Raw genomic sequence first — 16,836 nt, 5'->3', positions numbered from 1 at the left:
TTCGCCTCGGTGGTCTGAGCACAGCTCTGAAAGATATCCTTCAGAGGTCCAAGCACAGCTTTGTGGGGTGCCCCTCAAAGGTAAAAGCCACAGCTATGCTGTGGCTCCTCCTTTGAATTCTTAGGTTCTGATAACCTCAGCACTACTTATCTTTTGTTCCCTCAGGCATAAGGGTGGTTGTTGCTTTCCAAAGTTAACACTATCTGGGAGTTTACCTCAGTGTTCCCTTTTTGCTCTTTCAGTCTTCTATCTGTATACCCAATTCCCTGTATTAAATCCTCTTTCTGAAATACCTAGTGTGGTTTGTTTTTCTGATCAATAGAAAAATGAAAAATTATGCTCTTGAAACATAAACATAATTCAATTGTTTGGGTAAACTAAGATTAAAGAAGAGGGGAGATATATATATATATATATATATACATATGTAAGCCAAATGAACAGTAATATGAGATGTAGCATCCAAAAAAAGTTAAGGAAAATAAGACTTATGGTACTTTTTGCACTTTTAACTCTACCTTCTGACAAATAAAGCTTCCAGCCTTTATATGGTATGAATTGATCCAACGTTGATTGTAGTAGCAAAGACTGTGGGGTTTGTTCTGAAAAAACAAACAAAACCACAAAAACAGAATACTAGGTTAATAGAAACAGAACATTTTTTTTTTCCTATTTGCTTCTCCTTATAACAATGAGACCCTGACATGTTATTAATAGAATATCTAAGTTACAGATTTCAGTAAGAATTTTGGATATTAACATCCAAATATTACCTTAAGGGTAATGTTAAATAAAAGACAGACAAATTTGAGTTAAACTGCTTTTCATGACAGGCATGAACAGATTCCTTCACGAAGGAAAAAAAAATTGCACTACTGTTGGCCTCCCCTACCAGGATGTTTTCCTGTGGCTTTCTTCACGTCAGGTCTGTGCTCTAGTTCTCTCCATTTTCCTGAGAAGCTCCCACCACCTCTTCTTCTTTTCCAGCTTTGAAATCTTCCTCGTCCAAATCCTCTGCCTCTGTACTCTCCATTCATGTCTTTTAAAAGATAGAGATTAGGAAAGTCCTCATCAAAACTGTAGGAGAAATAGTGCTCCTAAAAATGTATTAACATATTACTAAGAAAAATTAATATGTATTCTAGTTTGAGACCAGCAATGTTGCACAGCATGGTACAAACCCCAAACACTCTGCAGTAATTCTTCTAATCCTCATCTCTTTTTAAGGCATACCACAGATGTTTAACCAAGTATACTGAATGCTTATGCCTTTTCTTATTTTTGTCATGGGATTTATCATGGGATAAAAATAAGAAAAGGTATAAGAAAAGGTACCATACCTGTTTTCATGGAACTCTCACAATAGAAATGAAAATAAGACAGATAATTAACTCTAAGATACCTCTGTAGTGTTGTGAGACTTATTACAGGGCAGCACTGGCTGCACATTATCCTGATCTGTGACATTAGGAATATATCATCATAGCGCCTTATATATAGACAATCCAGCTGTGCCATATCCACTTTTATCAGAGATACATGGATATCCTTTTTTTTTTAATTAATTTTTTTTTTTAATTTTGGCCACACTGCGTGGCTTGTGGGATTTCAGTTTCCCGACCCAGGACACGACAGTGAAAGCACCAAATCCTAACCACTAGACCACCAGGGAACTCCCTGGATATTCTTTTTTTTTTTTAATTTATTTATTTAATTTATTTCTGGCTGCGTTGGGTCTTTGCTGCTGCGTGCGGGCTTTCTCTAGTTGCGGCGAGCGGGGGCCACTCTTCGTTGTGGTGCACGGGCCTCTCATTGCGGTGGCTTCTCTTGTTGCGGAGCACGGGCTCCAGGCGCCCGGGCTTCAGCAGTTGTGGCGCACGGGCTCAGCCGCTCCGCGGCATGTGGGATCCTCCCGGACCAGGGCCCAAACCCATGTCCCCTGCATTGGCTGGCAGACTCCCAACCACTGTGCCACCAGAGAAGCCCCTGGATATTCTTACATGGGCACCTAAGACAGATCTTTCTGGGGAAGCACAGGAGTGGGACGGGTACATACATGTTTCAACCTTTCTTTTCCTATAGGGGCCAAAATGGAAAAAATGTTAATTTTCCAGATTTAGAACGACTGTGCTAAAACGACAATGAAAGCAAGATCATTTCTAGACCAATACTGATAGATGGGTTATTTGCAATTTTTAGATAAATTTGTTGAAATGCAATAAAGTTTTTCTGAAAGCATATCCATATTTGTTAATATCATTTTTGGGGCTATTTATCCCTTCCTGCTTTTTTCTACTTTGTACATGGTGAGATACTCATTTTAAAAAAATTTTTATTTTATTTTTTGCCTCGCCATGTGGCTTGCAGGATCTTAGTTCCCTGACCAAGGATCGAACCCGGGCTCACAGCAGTGAAAACGCTGAGTCCTAACCACTGGACCACCAGGGAATTCCCAAGATACTCATTTTTATTAAACTCAAACCCATAAAGATAGTTCCTGGTTGAGAAGCAATAAATCAAAATATGTGATCTTTAAAAATGGGTTTTAAGGGGCTTCCCTGGTGGCGCAGTGGTTGAGAGTCCGCCCGCCGATGCAGGGGACACGAGTTCAAGCCCTGGTTCAGGAAGATCCCACCTGCTGCGGAGCAACTAAGCCTGTGTGCCACAACTACTGAGCCTGCGCTCTGGAGCCCGCAAGCCACAACTACTGAGCCCATGTGCCACAAGTACTGAAGCCCGTGCGCCTAGAGCCTGTGCTCTACAAGAGAAGCCTGCGCACCGCAACGGTCGCTGCAACTAGAGAAAGCCTGCGCACAGCAACGAAGACCCAACGCAGCCAAAAAAATTTTTTTTTAAATGGGTTTTAAAATAATTCATATAAGTAGAGCACAGGGCAGTGAAACCATACTGTATGATACTGTAAGGGTGGACATGAGATCATGCATTTGTCAAATCCCATGAAACTATACAACAAAAAGAGTGAATCCTAATGTAACTATGGATTTTAATAACAATGTATCAATTTTGGTCCATCAATTGCAACAAATGTATCACACTAATGCAAGATGCTAATAATGGGGGAACTGGGGGTGGGGGAAGGGAAGAGGACCTATATGGGAACTCTGTACTTTCTGTGCAATTTTAACAACAGTAGTTGTAAACCTACAACTATTCTAAAAAATAAAGTCTGCTGAAGAAAATAGTTTACTAATACAACTCAATATCCAAAAAATGAACAGAGGACTTGAACAGACATTTTTCCAAAGAAGACTTAGAGATGGCCAAGAGGCACATGAAAAGATGCTCAACATCGTTAATCATCAGAGAAATGCAAATCAAAACCACAATGAGATATCACCTCACACCTGTCATAATGGCTATCGTCAAAAACACAACAAATAATAAATGTAGGGGAGGATGTGGAGAAAAGGGAACCCTAGTACACTGTTGGTGGGAATGTAAATTGGTGCAGCCAGTATGGAAAACAGGTGGAGCTTCCTCAAGAAATTAAAAATAGGGACTTCCCTGGTGGCCCAGTGGTAAAGAATCTGCCTTCCAAGGCAGGGGACGCGGGTTCGACCCCTGGTCAGGGAACAAAGATTCCACATGGCGCGGGGCAACTAAGCCCCCACGCCACAACTACTGAGCTCGCGCACCTCAACTAGAGCCTGCATGCCACAAACTACACAGCCCACACGCTCTGGAACCCGCGCGCCACAACTGAAAAGAAGAGAAAACACGCACGCCACAACTAGAGAGAAGCCTGCGCACCACAACGAAGAGCCCTCGCACCGCAACTAAGACCCGACACAGCCCCCCCAAAAAAATTTAAATGAAGTATAATCTATAAAAATCGAATCACTATGTTGTACACCTGGAACTAACATAACATTATAAATAAACTATACCTCAATAAAAGAAAATAGTTCATATCCTAAAGATAAAAATAAATAAGAATATATCCATAGACTGTAGTGCAATTCATTACAAGACAGAGTATCCGCATCTTTATTTAAAGAGATTTAAATTAGTAAATAAGTTAATAACAAGTTCATGTTATGGGCACTAACAGGGCTTTGATAATCATCTAGACCACACCATACGTTAAGAAACTGAAGACCAGAGAAATTAAGCGAACTGATCAAGATCAAAGTTGTCTGTTGACAGTACTGAGCTCTAACTTCGTCTCCACATTCCCAAGCTGAAGTGCTCCTTCGACAATGCTACGTGCCGTATCTTTTTCAAACGAGGTAATATGGTGAAAACAACTAGTAAAAATTCCAACATAAATGCAAGAGGTAGGACTGGAGAATGGGTAAAAGCCACCCGTCGGGCTTCTATGCTTGGTTAAATACCCCACTTCATTTACGTCTCCTCAAGACTAAGTTCTTACTTGCAAAAGATGGAGGTCCCAAAACTCTCTTAGTTCATGGGGGGAAGCACGACGGGGCGGAGAGGAGACTCCGCGGTCCGAGCTCCTCAGGTGACCCTGCCCAAGCCCCGCAGACTCTTCACCCTCAGCTCTCCTGACGTCCCCGCGCGGGATCGAGGCTCGTCTGTAGGAGCGGCTTGGGGACCTCAGCTTCTCCACCGAGGCCGCACAGGGTAGCCGGAAAATGTCTAGACCAGGGCGCCACAACAGCACGGCTAACCAAAGCCCAGTTTTCCAAGTTCTTTTTTGGCGCTTCCGTGACGCAACTTCCGCCCGAAGCTGCGGCGAGACCGGAGGGGCGTGACGGAGGGCAGCCAATCAAGGAGATCGGCCTGACGGAAGCCTTGAGGCTCCCGGAAGCTGTCCTGAGGTTCTTACCAGAAAGCGGAAGCGGCGGGCAGCACGTGGGGGCGGTGCCGGTCGGAGGGCTTTGAGTCTTCTTGGTTTGTGGGAGGTGAGGCTGCTAGCGGCTACAGCCCAGGGCCAGGGGCAGAGCGCGGGGAACTGGAGAGACGCTGCGGAGCTTGGACACCGGCTGAGCGTCATGGAGGGCTCTGAGGAGCAACCGGGCCCACGGCCACCGCATCCCGGGGACCACCGCATCCGCGACGGCGACTTCGTGGTGCTGAAACGGGAAGATGTGTTTAAAGCAGTGCAAGTCCAGCGGAGAAAGTAAGTCAGGTCGCTGGCCTTAGGGGTTCTCCGCCCCCATCTTCTGGACACCCTCTCCCTCCAGGGTTCCATTCTTGGATTCCCAATCCATTCTGGATTCCCAATGCTCTCTCTCGTCATCTCCTCTCGGATCTTCCCACAGAGGCCTTTGCCTCCAGAACGCCATCCTTGGCCCTCGAGATCTCCCTCACTCCTCTGTCTTCCTACAGAACCCCCCTCCGTGATCTCATACTGGCCCTCTATCTTAAGCATCTCACTTACTCTTTCCACGGTCCTTTTCCCATTCTTGGCCCTCAGGTGCTCCGCCCCTCTCTCCAGGCCCCCACCCCACCCCCTGTCCTGGGGTTCTTTCCCCAGGTTTTGAGTTCTTCTCTCCTGTCTTCTCACAGAACCCACCCTTCACCCTCTAGTCTCATTCTTGCCTCCCAGACCCCCCTCATCACAAATTTATTTTGTATTCTTGAAACCAGTGCTTTTTTCTTTTCAGAATTTCTGATTAGAAATGTGTAAAGTGCTAATACTAATTATTTAAGCTTTTTAATTGAAGTATAGCAGTGCAGCAAAGTCCTTAGGTTATACGTTCGATGAACGATTCCATGTGCAGGTGAACCTTTGGTTTTTCCTTCTCCGATTGTCCTTTTAAGTTGCTTTATTGTGAGATGTGGTTGTTTGAGTGTGCTTCTTACAAATGTGCTCTTTTAGATAAGAGCTTTTCGTTCCCAAGGAGACAGACAGTAACATCTTTATTTCTGAAAAGTATTCTTTAGACATTTATTTTGAAACACTTTTCAACAGTTTTCTTGGCAGAAGCCATAACATTAGTTTCCATTTTGTTTAGAAAATGACTCTTTGAGCTCAACTACATCCCAGGTCAGACTCTCCCTTCACTCTTTCCTCGGGGCTGCACTCATCTGGTTGAGCAGAAGCAATCCTGCCTCTGTGAGCAGACTCTGCACATCCCCCTCTTCCCCAGGGAAGGTGTGGCTCCATGTCCTTCTGACTGGGTCCCACTTTCCTGACTAGGGCAGTGACCTCCTGTCAGGCCAATCAGTTTGAGTGACACACCCTTCTTTGCATATCAGACCAGCTGCCAGAGGGTAAACCCAACCCAGCTCAGACACAGTGTTTCGCTAGCACTGGGCTACTCAAAGGATGAGGCGGGGGAGGGTACACATCTGGGCTGAGCTGAGTTTCAGCTTCTCTGAGGGGATTCATGTCAGCAAATATTTAGAGTGTCTGTTATGTGTTAATCACTGAGGACCCGGGAAAGAGCAAGAATTGGCCCTGTCTGGATACTTAGGATCTTGGAGAAATTCACTCAGGTGGTTCAAGTAAGGAGACTTAATGAAGATGTGACACATACACATACAGAGATGTGACAAGGTTCAGAGAACCAGTAGAGACTGGTGATGCATCCAAGGGTCTAGAACTGTGGGAAGCCTTCAGCAAGGGAGCCTGTGTGATGTGGTCTGTGCATTCTGTCATGGTCGGCCTCTTGGGGCACAGAGAAAGAAAGAGAAGGTGTAGGATGGGGCATAAATAAAGTTAACCAGTGTACATCTTTCAGAATTCAGAGTTCTGTTGATATGGGTCATGTCCTGAAGCTAAGCAGGGCTTCCCGAGATCCATTTGTTCTTTGCTGGATAGACCGTGTGGTGCAGTGGAAAGAACCAGGCTTTTAGGTCAGGCAGACTTGGATTTGAATCCCAGCTCCTACTGTGTAACTGAGTCTTGGGCAAGACACTTTTCCCTCAGTTTCAAGTTTGCTCATCTGGAAAGAGCTGTGTCCCAGGATTACATAATTGAGAATTAAATCAAAAAGTATGAAACACCTGGCACATACTACCTAACCCCTGATCGACACTCAGTGGGTGTTAGTTTTTGTCTTTTGAAAGGAAAGTTTTTTGTTTTTGTGGGATTTCCCTTTTAAATTGTAAGAAGATAAAAATCTGTGTAATGGGAAAAGCTAAGATTGCCTGGGCCTCAGTAGAGCCTCATCAGTGTTAGGCACTGTTTACAAATGTGTAGATTGTCAGTAATGTTCATATGTATATATCATTTGCTTTTCCTGGATGATTTTCAAAGAAAATGGCCAGTTAGGCCAGGGAATTTGTTAAATCCCTGTCATCCCAATGATTGTTCAGTTTTGAGATTTTCTTGTGTAAGTTACAAGAGGCGTCACAGTGTGTGTCTCAGTGGCACGGCAATCTTGCTACTCAGGAAATCCAAAGTCTGCGAGTTTGGACATCCTGTCAGACAGTGCAAATTGGAGCCAGACCAATGCCTCAGAAGAGGAATGTCTTCTGTCTTTGTTTCTCATTCCAAATTCAGTGTTTTTGTGGCTTCTTTATTAATTTTGTGCAGTGTTTTGTGTTTCTGGCCCCAACCCAATCCTCTCTAGTTCATTTGTCGGTTCATGGTCAGAGATAATGCTGCTGATCATCCTTTAGGGAGACTGATTATGAAATAACCTAGATTGAGCAAATCTTTCCTGTACTGAATACAAATGAGATTCAGCTAATTGATTGCATTTCTTCCCCAGAAAAGTAACTTTTGAAAAACAGTGGTTCTATCTGGATAACGTCATTGGCCATAGTTATGGAACCACATTTGAAGTGACCAGTGGAGGAAGTCTTCAGCCTAAGAAGAAGAAGGAAGAGCCTACTTCAGGTGCACTGTACTACTTAGGATGTATGAAATAGATGCTCTCGAGCTGGCTACTCAGAAACCTGTCAACTTGAATTAATTCTAGAATGCTAGCCCAGGCTGTCCCCAAAGAAATCTAAACTCATAATCTAAGAACTGTAGCTTGGTGGAATGAATTAGGGTCTACCTTTGGCTTTGAGATACCTGGGTTCTGGCTCCTGCCCATCATTAACCAGCTCTTCGACCTTGGGCCAGGTATTTGATGCCATGAATCCTTGTAGCTTCATTGTAAGTGGGTGTGGAGCCCTGTTGGTGTATAGAAGTTACCAGCTCTTGAGGTAGTTAGCATATAGGGTAAGGATAAGAGGTCTGGCTTTGAATTCAACTGACTAAGTTTAAGTTCCAGCTTCATCACTTACTTTGTAACCTTGACCTAGTTATTTGGTTTCTCTAAGTTTTATATTCTCATCAGTAAAATAGGGCCATAAACATGTTTAATGCCCAAGCTGTAGTGAGTGTTCAATCATATGACACATAGGAAGTTCTTAACAGTGCCTTGCCTGTTAGAGTAACGACCCCATAGTTTTAGTATTATTGTTAATTAAAATTAAATACTTAAATTTTTATCAAAATAAATGTGCTTAAATATTTTGTTAATAAAATACTTAATTATTAAAATTAAATAATTAAAACACTATTGAAGTTCTGGTTCAAACCAGTTTATTAAATACTTTTAAATCAACATTCATGTTTTTATTAAGCACCAGATATGTTCCAGACATGATTAAGCAGTGCAATTTCAGCAGTTCCTTAGATAGACTATCCCATAAAATTTATTTAGCAGTGGGGAACACCAAAAATAAGCAAACAGCATAATTTCAGATGGTGATGTGTGCTGTGCAGATGATAGAGCAGGGAGGTGTACTGAAGGCTGATTGAAAGATGTGAAACTTGGCTGAGATGGTGAGCTCAGCCCTGAGTGATGGAAAGGATCCACCCACTTGGAGATGTCACAAGAGCATTCCAGACAGAGGGAGCAGCAAGTGCCAAAGCCCCGCATTGAGACCATGCTGCTGTGTCTAAGGAACAGAAAGAAGGGCAATCTGGCTGAGTACAGGGGTTGAGAAATGAGCCCTGGAAAGGTAGCCAGGGGCCAGGTCATATACAACCTTGCAGGTCATCTTTGAATTGTTACTGGAAGCCACTGTGGTTTTGTGCGTTGGAATAGATGAGCCAATTTGCATTTTAAAAAGAGAACTTTGGTGTCAGGTAGATTGTAAGGGGACAAGAGCGGGAACAAGAATATGAGTGAGTGGCTTGGAGTAGTTGTGACAAGAAAGGATAGTGGATTGGGGTGGGGGCAGTGGAACTGGAAGGCCAGATTTAAGTAGCTGATGGGCTGGATGTGGATACGAACTTAGAATAGGAAAGATTTTTAAATAATTTCAGATCATACATGTCATAGAGCAATTTTCTTCCTTAGAGACCAAAGAAGCGGGCACTGATAATCGAAATATAATTGATGATGGGAAATCTCAGAAACTTACTCAAGATGACATAAAAGCTTTAAAGGACAAAGGCATTAAAGGCGAGGTAAAATTCAAAGGATTTTTTGTTTTGTTTTCATTTGGTATTTAGGAAATTGCTTGCATTTTAAAGCAGACTTCTCCTAAGGTAAAATGTAAAAATACTGTACACTTCTGTTAAAAATAGCTTGAAGTGTATATTGCAATTCAGTATATCAAAGATTTTGTTTCTTATAGGCAGGAATGTAAGTGAATGACATTACTAATAGTGTTAGCAAAAGGGAATTTGATAATTTAGTGCATCTCAGAGCTTAACTTTGTTCATTTTCATTAATGTTTTCAGCCAGTGTCTTCAGGACTGACAGTTTTCTTTACCTCTTTTCTCCCTTTATATTGTATATGTCTGTTCTTTTACTTTGATTTAAATGGAGTTTAAAGTACTTACATTTTAATACAAATTCTAGATAGAGTATAAAAATACAAAGTTCACCCATTTGGACTTCTGTGGAAAAGGGCCTGGAGAATCAGACCTTTGGATACATTCTGGGGTAAGAAACCTTTGAAGTTATCTGTGCTGTGAAAATAAAGTTTCAGGAAATCTGCTTGCTCCTTTTCTTATAGGAAATAGTTCAGCAATTAATTGAAAATAGTACAACATTCCGAGACAAGACAGAATTTGCTCAAGATAAATATATAAAAAAGAAGAAAAAGAAGTAAGTAATTTTTGTTTTTAAAAGGATGAAAATATAAAATCTTTTTATAGATTTATAAAATATATTATTAAAAATAAAATATTTTTAAACTAGCTTTTTAAAATTGATGTTCTGTTTTTCCTTCCCCCAGATATGAAGCCATGATTACTGTTGTGAAGCCATCCACCCGCATTCTTTCAGTTATGTATTATGCAAGAGAACCTGGAAAAATTAAGTACGCTTTGTTTCCTTTCAAAAGTATAATTGGGGGAAAGTATATCTTTAAGAAAGTCATGATTTTAAGTAAAATGAAAATCTTGCTCATCTGCATAAAGTGTCCTCCTACTTCATAAATTGTAAGTCCTTTTTTACTATTGCCTCCAAAGCAATCAATAATCTTATCAACATCATTTTTATGAAACAAACAAAACTTGAAAAATTATGATTAAAATAGCAGACTTTGCTTAGCTATAAATGAATGAATCATTTTTTTTCCTTAGCCACATGAGATATGATACACTAGCCCAGATGCTGACGTTGGGAAATATCCGTGCTGGCAATAAAATGATTGTGATGGAAACATGTGCGGGCTTGGTGCTGGGTGCAATGATGGAACGAATGGGAGGTAAGATTTAACGTTTTCAAGTTCATTAAAACCCTACCATGATTTGAGTCAAGGGGTCTAAAATATTCAAACTCATGGAAAGTGAGGTTGAGTTACTGGAAGCGAATGAAATAACTTGGGTGTGCCTGCACAGCTCCAGTCTCTGGGACCTTCCTCTGTAGCCCACATCTCCCAGCCTGAGCTGTGCTGGCACTCCCGACGCAGTGTCCTTTCCAGCTTCTGTGTCAGTGGGGATGGTTCTGAAGCCTGTGACCGGCTAGGACCTCCAGGACCGTGATTTCAGTTAAACTCTTGGATAGCTGGTGCTCATTTTATTGGCCTGAATTGAGAGTATAGGGTGGGAAGAATACTAGGGATGTATTCTGTACTAGAAGAGTAAAACACAGCCTGATTTGTCTGCCCTTTTTATGACCCCGTTGAAGATAACTTTTAACTGCCCTGTTTAAAGATTGGACTTGGGGGATGCTGAGAACCAGTCACCAATCATGTGACGTACAAAATTTGTATGATCACAGGGTTTTCCTGTAGTGTCAAGGGGGGTACACTTCTTTAAGACTTCCTGTGTACCTGTTTGGAATTATGTTACCCCCATTGGGAATACGCATGGACTCCAGATGGACCCCCAGAGGAGCTGCATCACCTTCAACCCCTGAACAGTGTAAAGCAGAGAGACCTTCAGTCTCCTTACTGTGGAGTACCCCGAGGGTTGCATAGTCTAGAGCCGCCTCCATTGAGCAGATATTTGTTTCTTTTGTCTGTTCAGGTTTTGGCTCCATTATTCAGCTGTACCCTGGAGGTGGACCTGTTCGGGCAGCAACAGCATGTTTTGGATTTCCAAAATCTTTCCTCAGTGGTCTTTATGAATTCCCCCTCAACCAAGTGGACAGTCTCTTAAATGGAACATTTTCTGCTGACATGTTATCTTCAGAGCCAAAAGACAGTGCTTCGGTTGAAGAAAGTAATGGCACACTGGAGGAAAAACAGACTTCAGAACAAGAGAACGAAGACAGCATGCCAGAGGCCCCAGAGAGCAATCACCCAGAAGAACAAGAAACAATGGAAATTGTCTCTCAAGATCCAGACTATAAGGAGCCTAAAGAGAGAGGAAGCAAAAAGGATTATGTAAGAATGTTAAGAGTTCCCACTACCCTCAATATCTTCCTCAGGGCTTCATTTAACTTCATGTAAGCCCTGAGATTTGATTTGGCTTTGGAGCATCAGCTCCCAAGATAACAAATGTCAAAACAGACAGAGAAAAAGTGTGTGTGAGTGTACACACGTGTGATTTAATCTTTGGGATGGAGCTTTAGGATACAGAAGTATTGTATAGGTGGCTGCATGGTGGTTTTATAACCAAAGGGCTCTCTTATGTGTTTTCAGCTTCCTTATAAATGATCTCCTTCTGTTGCCTTAGTCCAAGTTGATAAATATTGTTAAAATGTTTTGACAGACCAGTGTTTCCATAAACCCGACTGAATGACCTCAGTATGTTGGTATCTTATTTTTCTTCTTGAAGATTCAGGAAAAGCAGAGGAGACAAGAAGAGCAGAAGAAAAGACATTTAGAGGCTGCTGCTCTGCTGAGTGAAAGAAACGCCGACGGGTGTGTTGATGAAAGAACACAGGCGACATCTTGGTGCTCGTGGGCTCTGCTTCGAGCAGATTAGCATTCTCTGTCTGCTTGTCTCTTCTGGTTGTAGTGAGGGCAAACATGATGATTCTGTCTTGGGTTTTTAAAGAAAGGAGGCTGCATCTGGCAGAGATGGGAAATTGATTATGCTGGTTTCAGAGTTTTAGAAGAAATTGAAATTTCTCCAATGATGGCACATCAGATTGGGCTGTGTAGTCCCGCTAGGTGCAGGTTGGGGGGCATTCCAGTTGATGTGATACTGCCTAAGGGCATGGGCTAAGGAAAACCTGACAGGAAAGGCAGATTCAGGTATCTGCAAAGCCAGTATTACAATGTTGGATTTGCTTCCAGATTTTTTTTTTTTTAAATCAAGACTGTCATTAGAGTTGCCAACTCCAAGTTGGCCACTTAGAGTTACCAAGCACCATGGGAGTTTATAATCCAGTTTGTGTTTCCTAGAAAGTAATAGCTCGTGATTTTATTGTTGGAATCTCTAGAATGTTGTATTTAAAGTGCTTCCTTGTGTGAGTCATGCAAATAAATACGTGATATTTTAAATGCATTTTAAAACCTATGCTCTGCTTTGGGGACATAGAGAAATAATTTGTCTAACATTTTCCTTGCAGTTTAATTGTAGCTAGTCGTTTCCATCCCACTCCACTGCTGCTGTCTTTGCTGGACTTTGTGGCTCCTTCAAGGCCGTTCGTGGTCTACTGTCAATATAAAGAGGTAATACTGAAACAGAGTGGACAGGAATTCTTGCATCTGAATGTTGATTCTCAAACTGCACCCTCAAAATAATTATTAACAGAACTCTGTTTATGCCTTTAGCCTCTGTTGGAATGCTACACAAAACTGCGGGAAAGAGGAGGGGTCATCAATCTCAGGCTGTCTGAAACCTGGCTCAGAAATTACCAGGTATGTGTTCTCACAGCCAGTCCCTGAGAGCTGCTCTCCTGGGTCGCTGGCTCTGCACAGTAGTGCCAGAAGCTGTTAAATAGCTGTTTCTATCTATAGAGATGAAAGAGTCTCACGTCTGTAACTCAGTGAGACTGAGAAAGTGCCCTGACCTTTCCTGACCCTTTTTTCTTTTTTCACGTCATGGTCTATTACTTAGATACCTGAGTCCAGAGACATTTAAAATGCAAACGACTGTGGTTCGTGTTTCCCCAAGGCCTTGAGATCACTGTAGAGGGAATAACTGATAATAACAAAATCCCTAGGCTGACAAGAAAGTGACCCTTTCCTTTCTGCTGGGATGTCTTTGCAGCAAGTGTTCGAGAGTTCCTGGTGGGCTCCGTGTCAGTTCAGGTCCTCTGGAATGTATATGCGAAGATAGAATTAAAAGTGTAAGAGAAATGCCTGTGAAAGATAAGACAAGAGGGAGCGGGATTAGGCAGGGAGAGCTGTCAGACCGTGATACAGGTCTGATGCCTGTGACAAGTGGGAGGAAGGAGGGGAGGGGAGGAAGGGCATGCAGTGCTGCTCCGAGAAAGTCTCAGCCAGGATGACGAGGAACCCCAGAGCAAAAATTGCCCATTAAAGGAGTCCTGTGTTGGACAGAAATGGTCCAGTTGTGGTACCCATGCTCAGTTATCAACTTGGAATAGCCTCCCTGGGTGTGAATCTCAAAGAAGCAGCAGCTAGAGGCTTTCTGTTGCTTCAGCTCACAGCCAGTTCCCTCTTAGAGATCTGGGGGTGCACCTCCATGGCTGTCACAGGCACTGCCCTGCTTCCTGGACATCTTACTTAATCCAGGACACTCTGCAGACCTGGGAAACCCTGTACTTCATGGTAGTCATCTTATTTAGCTCTGGGAACAGGAGAGAAGAATTTTTGACAGAATTAATGGAGTGTTGGAGAAGGAAGGCTCTGGGTGTATGTCCAGTAGCTACTTCTCCATGGACCCAGCTCCACTGTTGACCATGAAGAAAGAGGGAGAAAACCAGGCCCAGAGCACTACACAAACCAGTTGCCCTTTCACCACCAGAAACTGGCTTCAGGTTTAAGAGAAATGGTTTCAGTTTTATATTTCAAAAGAAAATCACTTAAACCAATTTCTACGCTTTTATCTGCACTGTCATGTGAAAGATGGACCTCCTTAGGAATTGGTCTGATTAAATTGGTCTCTCTTCAGGCGAATCTGTGTCGTTTAAATTCTCATTTCTGGCATGTGTATTGTTAACATGGCTTTATCTGCTTAGGAAAACATGAATGTCTGTCTTTCTGTCTTAATTAGGTTTTGCCAGATCGAAGTCATCCCAAACTACTGATGAGTGGAGGTGGGGGGTACCTTCTCTCAGGCTTCACTGTTGCCATGGACAACCTTAAAGCAGATCCCAGTCTCAAATCCAGCACCAGCACTTTAGAATCACACAAGACTGAAGAGCCAGCAGCTAAAAAACGGAAGTGCCCAGAGTCTGACTCAACCTTTCAAAAATTGCTCTGATTTTTGTTCTCAGACATTATGCAGTTAGTAAGTAAACTTTAAATGCCATTACTAATTGTGTTTTCATATCCTAAGAATGAGAACATGTCTATACCCCTGTTCGTGGGAAGGACAAGTAAGCCTTTTGTCCACCTCTGACACAGATTGGTTCTGTCTGTCAAAACCTCGAGCCAGAATACCCAAGCCTGGTGGTAAGCAGTAGACTGGTATATGGCCAATTGTGTTTATTTCACAAAAGTCCTCTTAAGTACTTTTAGTGCTCTGCGCAAATATCTTGAGAATTTAGAGATCAAAGAAATATATTTATACAAAACTTTGTTTATATGTTAAGCCAAGTGGAATAACACACCATCAGTGAAACTTGAGTACTGAAACGAAGGAATTTGTGGAAGAACTTTCCTCTGTTCATTATGTTCTCTTCAACCTAAGCAATATGAATGTGTGTGAGACTTACAGTACCAAAAATGTCCACCCTTTTCCCTCCAGTGGAATAAACTTTTAAAAATTTTATATTTTATTATTTTAGTAGTTGATGACCTAGAAAAGCTCTGAGTATTTATTTTACTGCTGTTTTTGTCAGTAGAAAGGTGTTGTAGGGTACTTTTTTGAATTAATTTGCCAGTCCTCTCATTCTTTGTTCCAAATAAAGTGACTAGAATTTTTGTGTACTATTAAAGGAAACAGAAATGGTTTCTTCCCTCCCCAGAGACTTATGGAGATAGATAGATACATGTATATGGATATTGGTATATGCGCATACATACATATATTTATATGTGCACACACATCCACATGGAGACAGAGAGAACACACTGTCCATATGAACTGTAACAAAGTTTAGTGCAGGGCTTAGACCAGTCCTCACAGCATTAGTGTCACTCCTTGTCAAATGTATTTTAAAGTGCCTTTTTTTGGTGATTATTAATGCTGGTTTGTTGAGCTCTGGCATGACTAGGTGGTTAGCCTTTCTAAGCTCTGAAACAGTGTAATTAAATTATTTGGTCATCTGCAGCCAAGAAAAGTGTTTAGAGGAAACCACGGCTCTTGCCCATTGAGAGTCTGAGTCTTGCTCACTAAACATGCTCATCGTGTGTATTGTTCATGTTGTTATAGAATAGATGCAGATCATCCAGCAAGGAGCATCTCAGAAGAAAAAAAAGAAATTGCTTTTTCCTAATAGCATGTACTATTCTAAAAATGACCAGTGTGATTACCAACAACTACAGTTCTGATTCCTTTTTCTTAAAACAATTGCTTTTAAAGAATAAAAACATTTCCTACTATGATCCGTCTGACTTACATGAATGATGCTGTCAGTGATGCCGCATTCATTGGCTTTCAGCTGATTGTGACACATGGTCTTTGTAAGAAAACATGCCTGGATTGGCACGTCACTGAACATGTCCTTGCAAACAGTTGTCACTCAACATGCAACCAGTCAAGTTTGGTCAAAGAGAACACAATATATGCGCAGACTAGATTCAGTAGTGGCTGGTCTCCACTGGTCACTGTTGTTAGAACCATCTCCTACTTGAAACTCAACCAGTTTTCAAGTCCCATCTCATTCCATTCAGTGTGGGGGTCTGCACTGCCAAGGCCCTGTGTGCCCATATAGCTGCCCCTGGAGTTGACTTGTGGACTTTTGCACCAGGTTAACTCAGAGTTAACCTTTACTTGTTATGTTTTCTCATTCATGGAATTTACTTCATCTTTGAGTACTGATGATTTAATTCAGTGGTTTGAAAATTTAGTGTGCACCAGAATCCCCTGGGGGGCTTATTAAAACACAGATTGCTGGGCTCCACTGAGTTTCTAAGTATTAAGTCTGCGATGGGGCAGGAAATTTGCATTTCTAAGTTTCCAGGTGACACTAGTGCTGCTGGACCGGGACCCACTCCTTGAGAAACACTTCTGTGTATACACACACGTCAAGAGTGTCTTGTTTATAAAGTGGACATCCACCTTTGGAGCAGATGAGTGGGTAATTCTATGACTACTAGACATCCAGTCACCAGGAGAGCTATGTGAAATAGCACTTTAATGAGTGGCCATCAAAAAGTAAAGACAAAATCATTATGTAATGTCCATCTTACTTCTCCATTGGATTAGGGTACTTGGAAATATACAGAGGTGCCAGTTAGAAGATTTTTTAGCATAGAGGTACA

At 42.1% G+C, this 16,836-nt stretch overlaps 2 protein-coding genes across 4 annotated transcripts in view; one reads left to right on the top strand and one right to left on the bottom strand.

The window, feature by feature from the left end:
- Positions 1-4,616, bottom strand: part of MCM8 (minichromosome maintenance 8 homologous recombination repair factor) — a 49,500-nt gene extending 44,884 nt beyond the window's left edge. The window contains exons 1-3 of the mRNA XM_061208232.1: positions 4,394-4,616; positions 893-1,039; positions 519-602 (exon numbers count right to left, since the gene is read on the bottom strand). Coding sequence (XP_061064215.1) covers positions 519-602; positions 893-1,037 — 229 coding nt within the window. The 5' untranslated portion in view covers positions 1,038-1,039; positions 4,394-4,616. The remainder of the gene's footprint in view (positions 1-518; positions 603-892; positions 1,040-4,393) is intronic.
- A 204-nt stretch (positions 4,617-4,820) lies between these two features.
- On the top strand, positions 4,821-15,993 carry TRMT6 (tRNA methyltransferase 6 non-catalytic subunit). Of its 3 annotated transcripts, XM_061208603.1 has the most exons (11): positions 4,821-5,104; positions 7,647-7,774; positions 9,234-9,343; positions 9,898-9,989; positions 10,120-10,203; positions 10,469-10,593; positions 11,357-11,715; positions 12,110-12,195; positions 12,849-12,951; positions 13,054-13,140; positions 14,462-15,993. In XM_061208603.1, the coding sequence occupies exons 1-11, from the start codon at positions 4,977-4,979 to the stop codon at positions 14,669-14,671; spliced, it is 1,512 nt and encodes a 503-aa protein (XP_061064586.1). In that variant the 5' UTR covers positions 4,821-4,976; the 3' UTR covers positions 14,672-15,993. The 3 variants fall into 3 exon arrangements, with proteins under 3 accessions (XP_061064586.1, XP_061064587.1, XP_061064588.1); XM_061208604.1 differs by lacking the exons at positions 7,647-7,774; positions 9,234-9,343 and having other exon boundaries at positions 5,017-5,104; XM_061208605.1 differs by lacking the exons at positions 4,821-5,104; positions 9,234-9,343 and having other exon boundaries at positions 7,726-7,774.
- Positions 15,994-16,836: the final 843 nt, after the last annotated feature.

The sequence above is a fragment of the Eubalaena glacialis genome, chromosome 13 (assembly GCF_028564815.1).
Source record: "Eubalaena glacialis isolate mEubGla1 chromosome 13, mEubGla1.1.hap2.+ XY, whole genome shotgun sequence".
Classification (NCBI taxonomy): domain Eukaryota; kingdom Metazoa; phylum Chordata; class Mammalia; order Artiodactyla; family Balaenidae; genus Eubalaena; species Eubalaena glacialis.
This window is presented reverse-complemented; position numbering and strand designations above follow the sequence as displayed.